Source organism: Octopus sinensis, linkage group LG15 (genome assembly GCF_006345805.1).
Source record: "Octopus sinensis linkage group LG15, ASM634580v1, whole genome shotgun sequence".
Taxonomy (NCBI): Eukaryota; Metazoa; Mollusca; class Cephalopoda; order Octopoda; family Octopodidae; genus Octopus; species Octopus sinensis.
The window spans coordinates 51,079,034-51,102,167 of record NC_043011.1 but is presented as its reverse complement, the minus strand read 5'-3'; the positions used below and the strand labels follow the sequence as shown (position 1 = coordinate 51,102,167).

At 37.5% G+C, this 23,134-nt stretch overlaps 1 protein-coding gene across 1 annotated transcript in view; it reads right to left on the bottom strand.

The window, feature by feature from the left end:
* LOC115219738 (galactocerebrosidase) overlaps positions 1-15,239 on the bottom strand; it is a 47,377-nt gene extending 32,138 nt beyond the window's left edge. The window contains exons 1-5 of the mRNA XM_029789961.2: positions 14,863-15,239; positions 5,815-5,883; positions 4,647-4,710; positions 3,520-3,608; positions 554-718 (exon numbers count right to left, since the gene is read on the bottom strand). Coding sequence (XP_029645821.1) covers positions 554-718; positions 3,520-3,608; positions 4,647-4,710; positions 5,815-5,883; positions 14,863-15,030 — 555 coding nt within the window. The 5' untranslated portion in view covers positions 15,031-15,239. The remainder of the gene's footprint in view (positions 1-553; positions 719-3,519; positions 3,609-4,646; positions 4,711-5,814; positions 5,884-14,862) is intronic.
* Positions 15,240-23,134: the final 7,895 nt, after the last annotated feature.

Sequence of the window (23,134 nt, the reverse complement as noted above, 5' to 3'; positions counted from 1 at the left end):
AATGACAATGATGATGAAGATGATGGTGATGTGAAACAAGTTAGTGGGAAGGACAAAAATTATAAGGATGATAAATATGATGGTGTTCATGATGATGATGAGTATGATGGAGAGGGAGGAGGAGGGCAATGATGATGATGATGATGATGATGATAGATCCAAATGAAGCTGGCCAAGACAACAATGATTATGATTATGATGATGACTACAATAATACCATTAATGGTGATGATGATAAACATGATGCTGCAGGAAGAGAAGGAAAAGAACAATAATGAGGCAATGATGACATGCCAGAACATGTTGATGGTGGTGGTGGTGGTGATGGTTGTGGTGTTGGTGGTGGTGGTGTTGTTGTTGTTGTTGTTGGTGGTGGTGGTGGTGGTGGTGGTGGCAGTGGCGGCGGCGGTGGCGGCTGCGGCAGTGGCAGCGGCGGTGACAACAGCAGCAGCAACAGCAATAGTAGTAGCAACAACAAGAAATAGCAACAACAAGAAATAGCAACAACAAGAAATAGCAACAACAAGAAATAGCAACCAATAATAATACTCACCCCAACATAGTCCATGGTCAAATTGTGATGGGTCTTGGCACCAAGAATCCATTTGGTCACATAAGTTGCTGTCACCAAGGGAGTCTTATAAGGGCTCAAAGTTCCATTGCCAATCCAATGAGGGAAACCCCAAGGTAGACAATAGAGTTTTATTGAAGGGTTTCTCTGAAAGATAATCAAAGAATAATTATATTAGAAAGAGATTACCATGTTTGGTAAATGATTGATTTTGTCTGAGAAATCTTAAGGGAGAGACATTGTATATCATAATTTCATATCCAAAATAAACAGTTTTTTCATGGAGCTAAAAGGGTAAAGACCCCCTTCAGTCATGAATGACCATGGGATTGCACCTGAAAAGTTCCACTCTGAGGCACAAGTCCAAGCAAGGTTGTTTATGGAAGACCAGCAGTCACCCATTCATACCAGTCTCCTGTTTTCACACCACTGATGTTGCCCAAGGGAAAAGCAAAGGCTGATACAGCTTGGCTCCAGTAACATTGAAGCTCATTTCTACAGATGAGTGAGTGAACTGGAGCAACGTGAAATAAAGTGTCTTGTTCAAGAACACAACAAACACACCAATCAGGGAATCGAACTCACTACCTCGTGATTGTGAGCCTGATGCTCTAACTACTGAGCCATGTGCCTTCACATTACTTTCAATGTTAGTAATGATTTCAAATTTTGGTACAAGGCTAGCAATTTCGAGGAGGAGGGTAAATTGATTATCACGTCACGTCATGTGACCGACCAGTCCATCAGATGTAGTTACACATCACTGGTCACAATGCGTTCGCATTGTTTTAGCCTTCGAATGACGCCACCCCGCTGGCTAAGCGAGCAGGCCAACAGAAGAAAGAGTGGTGAAAGAGTACAGCAGGGATCACCACCCCCTGCTGGAGCCTCGTAGAGTTTTTAGGTGTTTTCGCTCAATAAACACACACAACGCCCGGTCTGGGAATTGAAACCGCGATCCTATGACCGCGAGTCTGCTGCCCTAAGCACTGGGCCATTGCGCCTCCAAATTGATTATATCAAACCCAATGTTCAATTGGTACTTATTTTGTCAACCCCAAAAGGATGTTGCCCAGTGTGGTAACCATTCTGCCAGCTCACCGTCTTACTCACAGTGTAGAAAGTAACAGCATATAAACAGTGAATATTAAACAATAGCAAGTGACACAATATCATTATCATTACTGAGGTGGCAAGCTGGCAGAATCCCTAGCACGCTGGGCAAAATGCTTAGCGGTATTTTATCTGCTGCTCCATTCTGAGTTCAAATTCTGCCAGGGTCAACTTTCCCTTTCATCCTTTCAGGTCAATTAAATAAGTACCAGTTATGCACTGGGGTCAACATAATTGACTTAATCCCTTTGTCTGTCCTTGTTTGTCCCCTCTATGTTTAGCCCCTTGTGGGCAATAAAGAAATAAATATTTACAAATTCTGCTGAGGTCGACTTTGCCTTTCATCCTTCCAGGTCAATTAAACAAGTACCAGTTATGCACTGGGGTCAACGTAATTGACTTAATCCCTTTGTCTGTCCTTGTTTGTCCCCTCTATGTTTAGTCCCTTGAGGGCAATAAAGAAATAAATATTTACAAATTCTGCTGAGATCGACTTTGCCTTTCATCCTTTCAGGGTCGATAAATTAAGTACCAGTTGTGTACTGGAGTCGATCAAATCAGCTGGCCCCCTCCCCATAAAGTAGAAAAGAATATCCGCTAGAGTAGAAAAGAATATCATGATCATTATCAACAGCAGCAGCAGCGTTTTCCCTGCTTGACATAGTTGACATAGTTTGACATAGTTTGACGGGAGTCAACAATCCAGAGGACTGCACCAAGCTTTAAACCTTTAGCATTTAAACTAGCCATATCTGACCCAAATATTCTACTTGTTTTATTTTCAAACCAGCCAGATCCAGCTTTTCACACCTACCCCACAATGTCATTCTAAAATAAATAATTACATCATTGAAATCTCAAGGTTATGAAATAATACATCATTAATTTTAAAAAATCTAAATAAGTATTATATTTAACAGAATAATCTAAATGCTAAAGAGTTAATGCCTGGTTATGTGTGCATGTTGTGTGTGTGCATGTTGTGTGTGTGCATGTGTGTGTGTGTGTGTGTGTGTGTGTGTGTGTGTGTGTGTGAAAGCACATGGCCTAGTTATTAGCGTGTTCGGCTCATAATCATAATGCCGAGAGTTCAATTCCAGGATTAGGCATGCTGTGCTGTATTGCTTGAGTAATACCAGGTTCCCTAGCAACAGACAAAAATGATGGAAGTCTCTGTTGGTTACACAGATAGACACAGACAAAATGGAAAAAGAGAAAGATGTAAAAGAAGGAATGAGGGAAGGAAAAAGAGGTATGAATGTGAAAGAGAGAGAAAGAAAGTAAGAAAAAAATGAACAAATGGCGCAGGAGTGGTTGTGTTGTAAGTAGCTTGCTAACCAAACACATGGTTCCGGGTTCAGTCCCACTGAGTGGCACCTTGGGCAAGTGTCTTCTGCTATAGCCCCGGGCCGACCAATGCCTTGTGAGTGGATTTGGTAGACGGAAACTGAAAGAAGCCTATCGTATATATGTATATATATATATAAGTGTGTGTGTATATGTTAGTGTGTCTGTGTTTGTCCCCCTAGCATTGCTTGACAACCGATGCTGGTGTGTTTACGTCCCCGTCACTTAGCGGTTCGGCAAAAGAGACCGATAAAATAAGTACTGGGCTTACAAAGAATAAGTCCCAGGGTCGATTTGCTCGACTAAAGGCGGTGCTCCAGCACGGCCGCAGTCAAATGACTGAAACAAGTAAAAGAGTAAAAGAGTAAATGATCAATGTGAGAGAAAGAAAGAGAGCACGGAGAGAGAGAAAGAAAAGGAAAAGAAGAATGCAGTCATAGGTGGTCATGAAATGAGATCCTAATTTCCAGCAGATTTCAAGTTCTTACCTTTTTTGCTTCTTTAAGTAACCACCATTCATAACCTCGGAAATAGTTCTCTTCCCAACTGTTGTGCATATGGGATGCCTCACTACCATCTGAAACAGGAAACGGTTATAGCAATTGATTCTATCATCATCATCATCATCATCATCGTTTAACGTCCATTTTCCGCGCTAGCACGTGTTGGACGGTTCGACCGGGGTCTGGGAAGCCAGTGGCTGCACCAGGCTCCAGTCTGATCTGGCATTGTTTCTACAGCCGGATGCCCTTCCTAACGCCAACCACTCCATGAGTGTAGTGGGTGCTTTTTACGTGCCACCTGCACAGGTGCCAGAGGGGTCTGGCATCAGCCACGATCGGTTGGTGCTTTTTATGTGCCACTGGCACAAAAGCCAGTCGAGGCGGTGCTGGCATCGGCCACGTTCGGATGATGCTTTTAGTTCCTTAACAATATGGATGTCTTTCCTTTTTCTGTTTTTATAGATTAGTGTAGCGGAGGGACTCTGTAATGTAATCATGACCATCACAGGCCCTCCACTTACTGGTGAAATATGTATCTATGTACACCAGATGGACAACAAAAATGAAGGTGGAACAATGACAGGCAGGGTTCAATGGGGTGGATACTGGCAGAGTGTATAGCTATATCTCAAGACTGCCAGGTATAGCAAGGAGGGAATTTTTGTGTCTGAGGTCCCCAACTTTCAGCCATAAGGATGGACATGTACATTCATTCATGTGTATATGTATGTGTTTGTGTGGATTTGTGTACATATATACACATATATTATCATCATCAATTAACATCCATTTTCACAGGTTTAAGGACCCAAGGCTAAACTATATATGCGCTGTGACTTGCTGTTTGTAAATAAATGTAAGGGCCCAGTGTATTACTTGCCCGAGGACTTACAATTCTGTCTCAATAACTCTCTCAACAACTGTTGAGAGCTGAAGTATTTTGTGGCCTTTATATAGTGAGGAACCCAGTCTTTGGGAAGCTGTTTTCACCATGTGGTGAAGATTGTGAGTCCTATTATTAGCTGTGAGTCTGAGGGTTTAGTTGTTTGTTGTTTAATCTAAGACAAGGTTAGGCGGCTGGAGATATCCACTCATCTATGATATTAACTCACCTGTACTTTGAGCATCTCCACCAATTTCTACTTTCAGAATCTGCAATGAAGCTCCAAATCCTGGCTGAGGTTAAAAAAAAATAGGAAAGAGAAAAAAAGTTTCATTAGAATATTTAATCAGATAGCAATTACACTGTGTAACATGATTTTTGTCCTTCGTTAGCAACTGTTATTTCCTATTTGCTTACCTCTAGAAAGTATGAAAAAGGGCTAATATTTCCTTCAAACTTTGCTTTTGTTACATTATTTATACAAACCCCATAGAATCCCTCTCAACATATGGCTCAACCACCACTTGACAACTGGTGCTGGTTTGTTAACATCCCCATATCTTAGCAGTTCAGCAAATGAAACTGATAGAATAAGTGCTAGACTTCAAAGATGAAAAAATAATTACTCGTGTTGATTTGTTTCACTAAATCCTTTGAAGGTGATGCCACAGAATGGCCACAGTCCAATGACTAACTGAAATAAGTAAAGATTTCCATGTGTTTCTTGAAAAACAGGTACACCATACATCTGTGTCACAAGAGACAAATAAAAGGGTTAGCAACAGGAAGAGCATCCAGCTGTAAAACACTCACAGAAAACTCATCCCAATCCATGCCAACATGGAGAAGCAGACATGGCCATGGCTGTATGCTAAGAAGCTTGCTTCCCAACTATGTGGTTTTGGGTCAAGTCCCACTGAGTGACATCATGGGTGTGTCTTCCACTATAGTCTCAGTGGAAAACCAGGTCATCCAGTGTGCTAATGATTCTTCCAGCTCACCGCCTTCCTAACAATAATAATATAATAATAATAATAATAATCCTTTCTATTAAAGCACAAGGTCTGAAATTTTGGGGGAGGGGTTAAGTCAATTATGTCAACCCCAGTATTTAACTGGTACTTAATTCATTGACCTTGGCAGAATTTGAACTCAGAAGGTAAAGACAGGTGAATAATAATAATAATAATGGTTTCAAATTTTGGCACAAGGCCAGTAGTTTTAGGGGTGGGGGTAGTGAGCTGATATCATCAACCCCAGTAGTTGACTGGTTTTATTTTATCAACCCCAAAGAGATGAATGCCAAAGCAGAGCTTGGCAGGGTTTGAACTCGGAATATAATGTTTGAGTCCCAATTTCTTTTTGCAGTAACAACAACAACAAACAATGAAACTTACCTTGAATAAATAATCAAGTATTTCATTCCTTTGTTTTTCAGGGTAGTTTACAAGGAGTTTAGAGGTTGCCTAAAATACAATAAAGAAACAAAGGGGAACATTATAATAGACAGGAAGACATTACGAGAGAGAAGCTGAGTATGATTTGTCTTTTTTCTTAGTGACTGGCTTCAATTCTGCAAAAAAGAAACTTAGATAAATTGTGAAGAAAAACATACACACATACACATGTATGCAGATACATATATAAATATATATATATATATAATATATATATATATAATATATATATATATATATATATATATATATATACACAAATATATTTTTATTGTATCCCTGGTTTTTATGCGCTAAGCCACTTGGTGTTAAATTGATGGTATTATTAAATTAATATCCAATTTTTCACCCTTATTTTTGATATATATATATATATACAGGGTGTCCCAAAAAAATGTATACACACCTTAATAATTGTAAATTTGTTATTCTTTGTAAGCCTACCACTTATTCTATCGTTCTCTTTTGCCGAACCACTATGTGTATACATTTTTGGGGGACACCCTGTATATATATATATATATATATATATATATACAGGGATTCCCCGACTTGCGCGAGTTCAACATTTGATACCGAGTGTTCAGGTTGCGCGAGTTGTATTCTCGACTTGCGCTTGTTGTAAAAATATTTATTATCCATGGCTGCATTGCCTTGTCTGTTATCTTGTTATCTATCCATCATTTCAAATATACATAAAGTAAAAATAATTGTGTTTAAGTAATTGATAACATGTTAGTTAAAGTTAAACCATTGAAAGCTTAAAAGTCCAAATAATGAACTTTGACGAGAACACTAACCGATGTATGCAAATGCAAAGAAATATGGAACATGATTTTTCTTGTTATAAAAAAATGTTTGATCAACTGAATAAGTAAATTTATTTGCTATGTTTTTTTCTATTTTCTGTTTATAATCATTAAACAATTTGTATTATTTTTTGTAATTTGTATTCATACAAAGCAGTCACCAATAAAAGTTTTTTAGTTTCAAATGGAAAGAAAGTTCATTCAATACTTTCTCCAAGTGTTTCTTCAATATAACAATATTTAGCAGTTATCCCAGAAAATATTTATAGAAAACAATATCTGGTACTCGACTTGCACGAATTTCGAATTGCGCGTCCCCCAATTACTCGCGCAAGTCGAGGAATCCCTGTATATATATATATATATATATATATATACATAGTAAAATATACATAAATATAAGGGAGTAAAGTTCCCCTTTGGTCATGAATGATCATGGGATTGTATCTAGAAAGCTCCCCTCAGAAGCACAGGTCCAGGCAAGGTTGTTTCTGGAAGACCAGCAGTCACCCATGCATACCAGTCTTCCTTCTCCATGCCACCAATGTTGTCCAAGAGAAAGGCAAAAGCTAATACAGCTTGGCACCAGGGACATCACAACTGGAGCGACATGAAATGAAATGTCTTACTCAAGAACCCAACACACTGCCCAGTCCAGAAATCAAACTCATACCCTCACGATTGTAAGCCTGACATTCTAACCACTGAGCCATGCACCTTCATACATACATACCTACGTTTGTGTGTGTGTGTGTGTGTATTTACACACATATACATACAACTATGTATACTACAATATAGATATGCACATAGTACACACACACAACACTGACAACACACACACACACACACACACACAAGCAGCAAATTAGCAAAGTCATTAAGCATTGGATGGAATGCCTGGTGGTACCATCGCAACTCTCTATATAGTCCAGCTTCAGTTTTCAGATCCTGCTATGGTCAACTTAGCCATTCATCCATTTTGAGTCAATTAAATACTAATCCAGGACTAGAGTCGATTCTTCTTCACCCGTCGCCATCTCTCTCTCTCTCTCTCTCTCCCTCTCCCTCTCTCTCCCTCCCCCTCTCTCTCTCTCTCTCTCTCTCTGAGTCCTCTTGGTGGAAGCCAACGACAGCTAATTTGAGTAAAATGTCATCTCGAGGCAGCCCTTTCATTTGCTATCCCTGGACCCCACTAAAAACACATATTGCCTACATCAGACCTAAAAGTGATGCCCCTTTAAAAGTGCTGCCCGGGGCGGACAGCCCCTACCTAGCTATGCTAGTGCAAACCCCCTGTACTTACAAACATATATACATACCAAATCCCAAACAAACATACATACATTCAAACATGCATGCAAACATACATATATATACAACTGCTCACATTTACACAAATGATCACGATACAATGAGGAAACCTTACTATTTGACCTGCTATAAACAGCAACTAAATCTCCCACAAATCATACCCTATAAACTTAAGGATGTGTGTGTGTGTGTGTTATTATTAATTATTTGCAGGATCCAACTAAATCAAGGTATATTAATATAAGGTCTAGCTATGCTTTATATATTCACTCTCTGGTCATCACCAAGATGAGGGAGCCAAAATATGTTTGTTATGAGCCAAGTCTTAAATGTTAAAATTCAGATTTAAATCTTTATTAACCTGAGGAAAACATTTTCTTTTTCATAATGTAATTGATTTGTTCATCAATAAAAATACATCTAAAACAGCTGTTTTGAGCTTCAACCCATTTGTGTTATTACTTTATATATATTAGGCTCGAAACGTAAAAGACTTGTTTTATTTATATTCCTGAGCGCCATACTAATACAATTGTTTGTTTATATTCCACCTGCCTTCGTCTTTTGTTTATTTTCATAAAGTTCCCGTTATATATATATAAGCTGACTTGGAAATGGATGCATAGTGTTCAATTAAATAAATATAATATAAATGATATATATATGTATTTATATGTATATATATGTGTATATATATATGCATATGTGGAGGCGCAATGGCCCAGTGGTTAGGGCAGCAGACTCGCGGTCGCAGGATCGCGGTTTCGATTCCCAGACCGGGCGTTGTGAGTGTTTATTAAGCGAAAACACCTAAAAAAGCTCCACGAGGCTCCGGCAGGGGGTGGTGATCCCTGCTATACTCTTTCACCACTCTTTCTTCTGTTGGCCTGCTCACTTAGCCAGCGAGGTGGCGTCATTCGAAGGCTAAAACAATGTGAACGCATTGTGACCAGCGATGTGTAACAACATCTGATGGTCTGGTCGGTCACGTGATATATGCCTATATGGGTACGAGATATCACCAACTGTGTAAACAACATGAAATACGAAAACAAACGAGTTAAGTACGCAAACAACAAGAGAAAAAATGGAAAACAGGAGAAGTAAACACAGAGAATGACCCTTCATCAGTTGTCAGCTGTCTATCTACTCCTCATTTCGAGCATTCATTGACAATATGAGTCTTTAAGATTTATGGAGGGTCAAAGTTGGGAACAAAAACAGGACAGTGGAGACATTTAAGGAAACCGAATGAAAATATGGAGGGTCATTAGACCAGAACAAAAGGAAAATAGTGGACGCTGGGAGAAATATTTTCTTTGAAAAGAGAAGAGATAGAAGAGAGAAAAAGAAAACATCCAGTCCATTGAACATCTGTGCAAGAAAAGAAAGATGGACGATGATCACATGCGAGTAATAAGAGAGAGAGAAAAAAAGAGAATGAGGGAGAAAGAGAGACAGATAGAAAACAGTGAAAGAGTAGACAGCTGACAGCAGATGAAGGTTCGTTCTCTGTCTTTACCTGTCCTGTTTTCCACTTTTTTCTCTCGTTGTTTGCATATAACTTGTTTGTTTTTGTATTTCATGTTGTTTATACAGTTGTTGATGTTCTATACCCACATATGCATATATATATATATATATATATATATAGATAGATAGATAGATAGATAGATAGATAGATAGATAGATATGCATACATATATATTATTCATATTTAATTGAATGTCATGTATCCATTTCTAAGTAAGTTTATCTTAACCTTTTTGATGCGACTCTATACTATTTTCTTTCTCCATCCTTCTTTAATTCCCTTTTTCTCCCCCTCCCTCTTTCACTATTTTCTATCTATCTCTCTCTCTTCCTCCTCCCCACCTCTTTCGCTTTTTTCTCACATGTGACCATCGTCCATCTTACTTTTCCTCACATGACCATTTTTCTTTTCCTGCACGTATGTTAAAAGGACTGGATCTTTTCTTTCTCTTGTCAAAGAAAATATTTGTCCCAGCACTCACTATTTTCCTCCCATTCTGGTCTAATGACCCTCCATGCTTGTTTTTGTTTGGTTTTCCTTGTATGTCTCCACTGTCCTGCTTTTGTTCCCAATTTTGACCCTCTATAAATCCTAAATTTTATTTTAGAATTTATGGGAACTGGCCTTGAAAACTCATATTGCCATTGAATGCTCGAAACGAGGAGTAGATGGACAGCCTACAACTGATGAAGGGTCATTCTCTGAGTTTACTTGTCCTGTTTTCCATTTTTTTCCCTTGCTGTTCATGTATTTATTTTCATACTTCATGTTGTTTACACAGTTGATGACATCCTGTACCCATATATGCATATGCATATATATATATATATATATATATATATATATATACCGGAGTAAACACATAAATGTGAAACAAGGTGGAAAAAAGAGTACTCAAATACCAGTGGTAGAGTAATATGCTTTATTTAAAGCAGCAGAAAATTCAACAAAACCTGTTACTCTGAGTTTCCCATTGCCGTTCATCGGACAGTTTTTAGGATAAAGTATATATATATATATATATATCATCATCATCATCATCATCGTTTAACGTCCGTTCTCCATGCTAGCATGGGTTATATATATATATATATCTCTATATAAACGGCAGTTTGTCTGTGTGTGTTTCTGTGTGTCTGTTTGGTTGTACCCTCACTCTGACCACGGCTTTCAACCGATTTTGATGAAACTTGACACACACATAGCCCAATGTCATAATTCAAAACTAACGCAGCGAAAATTTTGAAAAGTTCCCCCAGTTCTGAAAAAGATCGATAAATTCGACATGGGGTCGACAATCAGAAACACAAACCACAGATGGTCTAGGGGACGCAACTCGACCTTTTTAACTATCAAAAAAAATTTACCATCATTTTTTTGCTATTTTTTGGCTATAACTCTCTAAAAATGCTTTATAGTTATTTCCCTTACAAACCCGAGCAACGCCGGGCGATACTGCTAGTATATATATATATATATATGCATATGCATATGGAAATTGTAAGAAACCCATCATATGTGTGTGTATCAGTGTGACTGAGCTACAAACGGTGACAGGGTGACATTTGCTGTTGCTATTTCCTGTTATCAATAAAATTGTCCAAAGATCAAAAACTTGCTAGCATGAAATAACGAATATATATGCGTAGGTGAGAGATATGTATTAATTTGAAGGTAAACTGTCCTAGATTCCTGCCAACTTCGGATCTTTTCTGTTTGGCTTCATTTTTTTTTAATTTTAAAATTAAGTAAAATTCACAAATCTGGTATATTGATGTAATTTTTCAAGCTGAATCTGATGTTGTTATTCACTTGATCTAGAAAAATTTCTTGATCTAGAAAAATTTTAGAAAAATGTTAGAGATTTAAAGTTTGATCATTTTTACCAATCAGAAAACATGATTTGGAGCTGGCATTTTGTGCATGATGACAACATTACGACGATAGAACGTTCAACGATGGAAATTTTAATAAGTTTTAATGAATAAAGTCATATGAAATGCTGGAGCACGCATATAATGCGAAAAAACTTATTACAATGAACGTTAAATTACAGAAAACAAACTAAACTAGTTCAGTGAATGTAAGCAATACATATTTTGTATTCAAAACCGTAAGTTTGCGATACACACAAGGAGTTTGTCAAATAAATTACAATTTTCGTATCTCCCGTGCCACATAAACTCGCAGAGAAACGAGTCAACCATAGAACGGTGGGTCCCAAGCAGACTAGCTTGAAAACGTCCAGGGAAACACGAATAAAACCGCCAAATACAACCGTTCGTGTTTCAGTCGGGTGAGCAGACGACACAACAGCTTGGTTTGTTACTATGGAAACAAGTACCAATATATCTGCGGCTTTCGAGATAGAATTAACCAAATTTCGCAAACTTTAAAAGTTACTAATAAAGTTATTATTATTTTTTATTGGAAAAGTGAGGCACCTAGAAGTTGTTGCAATCTCGTCCCCTGGAAAACTGGCTGATGGAAATAGTAATGCGACGTGCTTCTTAAAATATTGTTCACTTCTACATCTGAATGAACAAAGTCGCGTGACATGTTATTTTTAAATAGCACCAAAAGTAAGCATGTGATACGGAAGACAAATTCGTATAACAATTAAATGGGCGATCTTTCGTTTTAACTCGAAATAATGTGAACATTCGGTCAATTGACAAGACAACATGTGGTCACGGAAATGACCGAATTCAATGTTTATATTATTTCGAGTTAAAACGAAAGATCGCCATTAAATGTATAGCAGTAACTATGTATGCTTGTGTACTGGGATACCTACACAAATATTCCCCTCGGTTTTGTTTCTTCATAACTCCCAGAAATACATATCTGCTTGTCTTTAAGAGAGCCACAGAGTAAGCGAGAGATAGGATAATAGTATAATAATAGTAAATAGGGAAGATAGTATTCAGTATTCAGTCAGGCGTAGCAAGTGCTAGGCTAAAAACAATGACAAGATGAAAATACCCAATTTTAAGTAAATAAAACTTCTGGGTTTATTAGCTCGAGTATGCTAGTATCTACGTTACTACTAAATGTCCGTGTAACAAGCGACCGTTTCTATTTATTCAAAGTAAGCGACTGCTTTGATCTATTGGAATAGGCCTGACCAGGGACCAAACAGCTATAACAATTATCTTTCTTATCTATGCACTCTTTGTATTTTACTCGTTGCACCAAGTTTAAAATGTAAACATGTATCAACCGTATTATTACTATTATGATTACTAACACTGTTACGACAGCGAGGACGACTAACAAATTATCAACAAAATGTAATTTGAACTCGTATCAGTAGAGTGGAAGGACGAAGGGATTAATATTGGTAGGGAGCACTTTTAAAATGTTCACCGTCCAGGAAAAAAACTTAGTTTTTTTATGCGAAGTCAGGTCCTTGAGATCGATAAAATAAAATATCAGTAATATCGTTTCCTCATAAATGCATGATCCCCTTTAGAGTATGTCGTCGAAAGAGTCTCCTCGCGGTCACTCCACCAGCCAGAAATAGGAAATAGTCAATTCTCCCTAAAATTACATCCTACTACCCCAATGGTCCAGAATAGGCTATTACTGGGAAAAAAATACAATGAAAATAAAGTGGATGATCGTAGTTAAAATGCCTGTCAACAAAGGCATGTTCAATCAGAGAGGAGTCTCTGATCGAACATGTGTGTGTGTGTGTGCGTAAAAATGCTAGGTAAAATCAATTTCCACAGCCTTCATCAAAATAATGATGTTTTTATCATAGATACAAAATCTGACATTTGGAGAAGTATGTTCGTCAAAACCTATTTCTTTATTATCCACAAGGGGCTAAACATAGAGGGGACAAACAAGGACAGACATAGGTATTAAGTCGATTAAATCGACTCCAGTGCGTAACTGGTACTTAATTTATAGACCCCGAAAGGATGAAAGGCAAAGTCGACCTCAGCGGAATTTGAACTCACAACGTAACGGCGGACGAAATACCGCTAAGCATTTTGCCCGGCGTGCTAACGTTTCTGCCAGCTCGCCACCATCGATCCCAGTACTTGAGTATTATTTTACTGGCCCCGAAAGGGTGAAAGGTAAAACTGACACTGGAAGAAGTTGAACTCAACGTAGAACCGAAACTTCTAACATTGCCACTAAGTCACGCATCGTGGAAGAAATCGACCCGTATTTTGACTAGTAAATCACGCTGATGTCAACTTTGTCTTTCGACTCTCAGAAGACGAAGTACGAAAGTAGTGGATCGATTTATACTATAATACATTCTAAAATGTGAATAAAGTTATAGAAAGCCCAGAAAGTATGCTCCAGGTTGTGTTTCTGAAAAAGGGATGTTGTTAAATTAACTTTTCTATAAATGCGCTTATGTAAGAATCCGCACACCACCCGTTTTCGGCGTAACCCTAACCGTAACCCCTACCCCTAAACACCGAGTGTGCGTATTCTTTACCTTCGCCGTAATGTGTCAGTACGTATGTGTACGAGCTCACTAATTTCTTCATATTAAATTCCGATATAATTGTAATCTACACGCACTGAAAGGCATTTGTAGAAAATTTCATTAAGAAATATCAATTTTCCTGAAAGTTATGAGGAAACAAATCTAAGTCGTAGGAATTTTCCAAAACTCCTCTCCCCGCCCATGGAAATTTTTTTTCCATAAATTCCGATAGAATCGCAATCTATACTATCTGGAGCGTATCTGTAGATAATTTTATTTTAAAATATCTATCTTTTATAGAAGTTATCCGGAAGCAAAGTCGCGGGGCACACTTGTGTAGGTATGCCGAAGAATGAACACGCTGACGACCCGGCGAAATTTTAAGCCAAAATATAATAATAATGAAATTATCGTATACAGTGCTCAGGTGCACCACAACTTGTCAGAGTATATGCAGTAATGTACAAATGTCTGGAAAGCGAACAATGCAAGAGTCAGATACATGCTTGCATGTGTATGGAGGGGAAAAAATCAGGTGTAGTATTGGCGAATCTCAGGAAGCATGGAAGTTTTGAAGGATGCAGTGCTCCGACAACTAACAACTGATGCCGGCAGTTTGTTCCATGCTTCAGCAACTCTCAGCGTGAAAAAATGTTTCTGAAAGTCATGGAAGCTGTGCTGTTTCTGACTTTGTAAATATGTCTACGTGTGTTAGATGGGTGGAGTTTGAAAAGGTGCTCAGAGTTATTGTTTATATATAAATAACACATACTTAAAAAACAGGTACTTTGTTTTATCCACAGTATATCAGAAGGGTGAAAAGCAGCATAGAATCGAACAGATCTTTATGATTTTAAACAAAATATAGTAATACTCACGCCTCCCCCACTTAGGCCACCGATTCCATCAAATCGACGACCAGTCCCACTAGTTTGGTCAACATTGTAGGTCTGGAAGCTTGATGCCGTTGCTGTGGTCAACAAGAACCATAACATAAACAACGGCGAACACGAACGACCTAAAAGATAATAGTTCGATCTAGACATAATCCTTTGTGAAGCGTCACCCAGAGAAAACAGTTTAAGTTTGTGAAGTAAATGACAAAACACAGGAAAGTCAAACAATTGGTCTGTATGTTTATATATGCCGTGTGGGTATATGTGTCAACATCTAAGATTATACAATTAGAAAATATAGCTTTGTAGTGTATGTGTGTGAGGGAGAGAAAGAGAGAGGTCGGAAGCAGATAGATGTGTGCGTATATTTGTAGATGCGTTTGGGGAAGCGCGTGCACTCATACATAAAGAAAATATATATGAATGTGTGTATATCATTTGCATCTATATATGTTTGTGTATTTGTATATATATGTGTGTGTGTGTCTGTGTATGTATTGCTATATGTTTTGCATGTATATTGATATGCATGTATATTCCGTGTATATATATATATATATATATATATATACGTGCGTGCGTGCGTGCGTGCGTGCGTGCTAATATGTGTGTATGCGTATAGTGTGTTTTGTGTGTGTGTGTGTGTGTGTGTCTGAGAGAGAGAGAGAGAGAACTTTGAACTTTCGTTTAAAATCTGTTCAGAATGATAATTTATTTACAATAGCAAAAGTAACTTTATCAAACATTCTTCACATAACCATTTCCGTGAAAAGATATAGGATTAAGACCCATAGAGACCCTAAGCACTTAAAAGGTTTTGGTGCCCTCAAGTATAATGTAAATGGTTCAAAATCTTAACAAAAATAATTCAAAATATAAACGATGATAAACAATAAAATTATTTTTTATTTTTCAAAATGAAACAAAATTCGCATTAAGATGGAAAATAATGTTTATTTTTATATGCTTCCACTTTATAATTAAAATTTTTTCTCCGTTTTTGTTTTTAATTGCAAAGGGTTCGATGATATCGTTAAAATTGATTTTAAGTAAAACTTTTGCTTCTATACTTAGTAGAGAGATAATGCATTACGAATATTATTTTAGCAAGTTTAAAGTGATTTCCTTGGTGCCATAAACCATTTCCATTTCTGTGGTGCCCTCGTCTCTTGATCACCTAAGTACGTGCCTAAGTAATCACCTAAGTAATAATCCAACGTTGGGTTAATCCAACGATGGTTGTTGTGGTTGCCAAGTTTGTTTTTGTTTATTTTTTAAACCAAATTCTAGAAACTCGTTTTTTTATTTTTATTTTGGTTATCTTTAGAATGTATTCCGCTTTCGGAATTTACCTAGCTTTTTTGATTTATTTTTTTCTATTGGATTATAGGCTATGTTTGGCTTTTTATACTTAATACACAAAATATATAGATCTAGTATATCGCCAAAATTAAACCTTTTGAAAATGCATGTCGAATATTAAAAAAAATACATAGGCAAGGACTCTACCTCCTCCACTAAGTAAAGCAAAACTATGAAAGTGAAGCCCTAATTAAGAACTGTGGAGGACCAGGCAGATTTAGGTTTTACTTGGCCTGGCTGCAACCTCATGACAGAGCAGACATTTGGCATACACCGTACGTAGCTTGGTGCTATGGTGGTGGGGGTATCGTCATCGTCGTTAAGAAATTGGCGGGCTGGTTGCAATGGTCTTTTGGTTATAATGATTATGGATTAGATCAATGGTTTTCTTTTTTCTTTCTTTTTATTCTTTTACTTGTTTCAGTCATTTAACTGCGGTCATGCCGGGGCACCGCCTTTTGTCGAGCAAATCGACCCCAGACCTTATTCTTTGTAAGCCTAGTATTTATTCTATCGGTGTCTTTGCCGAACCGCTAAGTTACGGGGACGTAAACACACCAGCATCGGTTGTCAAGCGATGTTGGGGGGGGGGGAACAAACACAGACACACAAACATATACACACACATACACACACACACCACACACACACACACACATATATATATATATATATATATATATCAACAATTGAGGGTAAAATTAATTAATCAATTTCACCAAGTGTTCAGTATGTAAAAGGACCATTTAAGGCGAATTCAAAATATTACATTATATAATTAGGGCTTAGTCAAATAAATTACTTTGCCACATACTGAACTAAGTAGAAATAGCAGCCAAAAAAAATTTTTTTTAGCCATTTCTACTACTTAAAAGAAAATTCTCTCAGATATTATCTGAGAGAAATTTTCTTTTAAGTAGTAGAAATGGCTAAAAAAATTTTTTTTGGCTGCTATTTCTACTTAGTTCAGTATGTGGCAAAGTAATTTATTTGACTAAGCCCTAATTATATAATGTAATATTTTGAATTATATATATATAAATACGACGGGCTTCCTTCAGTTTCCGTCTACCAAATCCACTCACAAAGCTTTCGTCGGCCCGAGGCTATAGTAGAAGACACTTGCCCAAGGTGCCATGCAGTAGGACTGAACCCAGGACCATGTGGTTGGTATGCAAGCTACTTACCACACAACCACTCCTTTCTTTTATAACCTCTCTTTTAAGTAGTTATTATGTCTAGCGCCCACCTAAGTGGTGAGTCAGGTATCACAACTAAACTAACTTAACATAGATTATGATTTATAAATTTTACTCTAAAATTGGATTGTATAAGCTTTTAACAGCGAAATAATACAAAATTAATAAAGACAAAAGTTGTAAATTTACTTTATTCATTGCAAATTAATGACTTCTCTGTGCCTGATGAGATCTCATTTTATTTTTAAAACCATTACTAGTTTTGTCATGGTATGGGTTATTTTTTTTAGGATGGTAGTGCTAATGTCTTTAAAAGTGTGTTTATTTGTATGCATGTATGTGTATACATGCATATGTGTGTGTTTACATTGTATGTTGACAGCCATCAGCTCTTCTATCCAAAGTGTTTTTTTAACCTTATATTTACATGCTATTATTAAAAACTTGATCTAGTTTCATAGTTCACCTATTAAAAACAAATTATTTCACAAGCAACATACAATTCTTGCAGGCAAGACAGAGTTTAGAAAATGGATAAAGAAATTCAAAGGATTGCTTTGGTCCTATTGTAGAATGTTTGTCATGTTTATAGAAGATGTGAGTTCATTTCCCATGGGCAGCCTTCAACTTTTCTCCCATCCAAAGGCTTCTTTTTTAACCCAGTATTTACATGCTGTTATTTACAGCATTATCTTTTTACCAGGCAAAATGCTTGGCAGCATTTCGTTCATTTTAATGTTCCGAGACCAAACTCTGCCACGGTCAACTTTGCCTTTCATCCATTTGTGGTCAACAGAATAAGTACCAATTTGTGCACCAGGGTCAAGGTTATTGACTTACACCCTTAGCCAAACTTGCTGGCCTTGTGCCAAAATTTGAAATCATTATTTATAGCTTCGTGGAGGTGCAATGGCCCAGTGGTTAGGGCAGTGGACTCGCGGTCGGAGGATCACTGTTTCAATTCCCAGACCAGGCGTTGTGTGTGTTTATTGAGCGAAAACACCTAAAAGCTCCACGAGGCTCCGGCAGGGGGTGGTGGTGACCCCTGTTGTACTCTTTCGCCACAACTTTCTCTCACTCTCTCTTCCTGTTTCTTGAGTAACGCTGCGATGGACTGGCATCCCGTCCAGCTGGGGGGAACACATACGCCACAGAAACCAGGAAACCGGGCCCATGAGCCTGGCTAGGCTTGAAAAGGGCAATGCTTATCGTTTATTTATAGCTTTAACTTATGAAAATGAATTTTTTCATGTCCCCTCAAAGTTTCTAAATTCTTATAGCATAAATAAATTCCTATTGAAAAAAATGTAGTTAAAGTATAATAGTTAAATTAGGGAGTTAATGAACTTGTTAGTAACAGAAGGTTTCTCACTAAGGGATAAAAGACTAACTGTTCTATGTATAGGAAAGATATGCCCTACTTTGTCGTAGTGAGATGTGAGCACTGAATGTAGATCTATGGAAAATGAAAAGAAATGACACAATCATGATCTATTGGATTGGTAATGTTAGCTAGCATGAGAGATTGAGCATCAGTGTCTTATTGTTGGTGTTTTGTTATTGTTTAGTATCAGGTCAGCTCTGATCCACAACATTCCAAATGTTACCATTCTAGATTTATTTTGCGTTTTTTTTTTTTTTGTGTGTGGTGGGATAGGGTGCTTAGCATATTTAGGACTACATTTTCAAATATGTATTTTTTTAACCCTTTAGCATCCAGGTTACTCTGTCAAATGTAATGTTTATTTATTCACATTGTTACGAATCAATCATGCATTATCTTGTACCCTCAAGATTTCAGTGATATGATTGTTTATTTTTAGAATAACATTGAAGGGTAAGTGTGAGAGGCTGAATCTGATCAGTTTGAACATAAAAAAAGGTAGATTATTTTGGCCAGATTTGGCTGGTTTAAGAGTGTAATATGAAGGAGATTTGGAAGCTGGAAAAATAGTAAGCAAGCGAAAGAGTCATATGAGGACCTCTCCTCATTTCATGAGTCATTGTACATTAAGGGCATCAAGCACAGTGGACAGGGTAATAACTGTGCTTGTATGGACTAGGAGTGCTGAATGTAAAATGTCATGTATACTATTGGAAGTTGATACTTATGAAAAAGGAAGTGAAGTCAAAAATCAGTATGTTGGTCTTCATAGATTATGAAAGACCAAAGTAATTGATGATATATGATGAGTAAGGCAATTTTTTGCCAAAATGTTATACTCTTACTCTTTTTTTACTCTTTTACTTGTTTCAGTCATTTGACTGCGGCCATGCTGGAGCACCGCCTTTAATCGAACAACTCGACCCCGGGACTTATTCTTTTGTAAGCCCAGTACTTATTCTATCGGTCTATTTTGCCGAACCACTAAGTAACGGGGACATAAACAAACCAGCATCGGTTATCAAGCAATGGTAGGGGGACAAACACAGACACACAAACACACACACACACATAATATATACATATATACAACGGGCTTCTTTCAGTTTCTGTCTACCAAATCCACTCACAAAGCTTTGGTCGGCCCGAGGCTATAGTAGAAGACACTTGCCCAGGGTGCCACACAGTGGGACTGAACCCGGAACCATGTGGTTGGTAAACAAGCTACTTACCACACAGCCACTCCTTATAATTCATAAGCACATTTGTTTGTAGATTAAAACCAGAGATATTGTACTATAATAAATTTCCACAGTAGTTATTTCTTTAAATTGTTTTGATACCACTTGTATGTCATAAAGTAATCAAAGCTAAAGTGAACTACCTCATGTTTATGGACTTATTAATAATAACAAGGTTAAAATTTGTCAATAAAGTTTAAAAAGTAAGTATGAAAATAAGGTTAGAATCAAGCAATTTTTAAGGTTAAAAAAATAATTGTCTAAGTTACAAGTTACAAACCTGTCTAAAGTCTGCTTAAACATTGATGATAAAATTGCAGTTGTTGTTGTTGTTGTTGCTGTTGCTTTTGTTGTTGTTGTTGTTGATGATGATGATGATGATGATGACAATGATGACATGTTTGGTGGTGTGTGTGCATTTATGTACATACATACATACACACATATATTTGGGGCACAAAGGCCCATCTTCAGAAGGGTTCAGTCAACTTTGCCTTTAATCCTTTCAAGGTCAATAAAATAAGTACCAGTTGAGGACTGGGGTCAATGTAATCAACTTACCACCTCTCCTGAACTTGATAGCCTTGTGGCAAAATTTTGAACCAATCTGTGTGTGTGTGTGCATGCATGTGTCAATAAGCTGTATGGATATGTCAACACTGATTCTATTGATTGAACTATCAGGCCTATCTGAGGCATGTTGACCAATTATGGAAGTAGGTTCCCTTTACAGTATAATTTTTTCTAACACTCTACTGAAGTAATACTCACTAATACTTCAAGCTGTCTCCATGTAACTTTCAGAGAGGTTTGCACATGTTACCTTATATGGTGTGTTGTATTTCCATATTTGGTGTTGGTGTATTAGTTTGTAATAATATCCTGCAATCATTTTTATAGATGTACCTCTCAAAATCTTTCAGTTTCTGTCTACCAAATCCACTCACAAGGCTTTGGTCGGCCCGAGGCTATAGTAGAAGACACTTGCCCAGGGTGCCACGCAGTGGGACTGAACCCGGAACCATGTGGTTGGTAAACAAGCTACTTACCACACAGCCACTCCTTATAATTCATAAGCACATTTGTTTGTAGATTAAAACCAAAGATATTGTACTATAATAAATTTCCACAGTAGTTATTTCTTTAAATTGTTTTGATACCACTTGTATGTCATAAAGTAATCAAAGCTAAAGTGAACTACCTCATGTTTATGGACTTATTAATAATAACAAGGTTAAAATTTGTCAATAAAGTTTAAAAAGTAAGTATGAAAATAAGGTTAGAATCAAGCAATTTTTAAGGTTAAAAAAATAATTGTCTAAGTTACAAGTTACAAACCTGTCTAAAGTCTGCTTAAACATTGATGGCAAAATTTTGAACCAATCTGTGTGTGTGTGTGCATGCATGTGTCAATAAGCTGTATGGATATGTCAACACTGATTCTATTGATTGAACTATCAGGCCTATCTGAGGCATGTTGACCAATTATGGAAGTAGGTTCCCTTTACAGTATAATTTTTTCTAACACTCTACTGAAGTAATACTCACTAATACTTCAAGCTGTCTCCATGTAACTTTCAGAGAGGTTTGCACATGTTACCTTATATGGTGTGTTGTATTTCCATATTTGGTGTTGGTGTATTAGTTTGTAATAATATCCTGCAATCATTTTTATAGATGTACCTCTCAAAATCATAGCTACATCAATCCACAAGGGTGAGTCAGAAAATAATGCAACTAAAAATTGCATTATTTTCTGACTCACCCTTATATCTATCTGCGGCTTTATATAGCTATGGTAAGACTTCACCTGGTATTTGCATCACCGGTCTGGAACCCCTATCTTGCCCAGGATATCAATCATCTGGAAGCCGTTCAGCGACGTGCAACCAAAAGAATACCCTCCATCAGGCATTTGCCATATCCTGAACGCCTTACTTCCCTGGGCATGGACACATTGAAACTCCGACGTCTGGCAGCTGACTTGGCAGACACCCATATAATTATCAACCATCGTACAAACAATAACTCTGAGCACCTTTTCAAACTCCACCCATCTAACACCCATGGACATATTTACAAAGTCAGAAAACAGCACAGCTCCCATGACTTCAGGAAACATTTTTTCATGCTGAGAGTTGCTGAAGCATGGAACAAACTGCCGGCATCAGTTGTTAGTTGTTGGAGCACTGCATCCTTCAAAACTTCCATGCTTTCTGAGATTTGCCAACACTACACCTGATTTCCTCCCCTCCATACACACACAAGCATGTATTTGACTCATGCATTGTTCGCTTTCCAGACATTTGTACATTACTGCATATACTCTGACAAGTTGTGGTGCACCTGAGCACTGGATACAATAATTTCATTATTATTATTATATAAATTATCAGTCTGGTGAATTGATGTGTTTGTTTAATTTTTCTAAGGTTTTGATACTGAGGTAAGTTTGTCAGATGATTTTCATAACCCTGTGGCATTTAAACTGCCCATATCCAGTCCAAATATTCTCTCTGTTTTATGCTTAAACTGGCTAGATCCAACCTCTCACACCTACCATACAGTGTTACTCTAAAAATAAGTAATCATATAGGCACAGGAGTGGCTGTGTGGTAAGTAGCTTGCTAACCAACCACATGGTTCCGGGTTCAGTCCCACTGCGTGGCATCTTGGGCAAGTGTCTTCTGCTATAGCCCCGGGCCAACCAATGCCTTGTGAGTGGATTTGGTGGACGGAAACTGAAAGAAGCCTGTCGTATATATGTATATATGTATGTGTGTTTGTCCATCTAGCATTGCTTGACAACCGATGCTGGTGTGTTTACGTCCCCGTCACTTAGCGGTTCGGCAAAAGAGACCGATAGAATAAGTACTGGGCTTACAAAGAATAAGTCCTGGGGTCGATTTGCTCGACTAAAGGCGGTGCTCCAGCATGGCCGCAGTCAAATGACTGAAACAAGTAAAAGAGTAAAAGAGTAGAGAAAAGAGTATATTATTGAAATCTCAAAGCTATGAGATAATTCACAATTAATTCAAAACATTGTGAATAAATAAACATTGCATTTG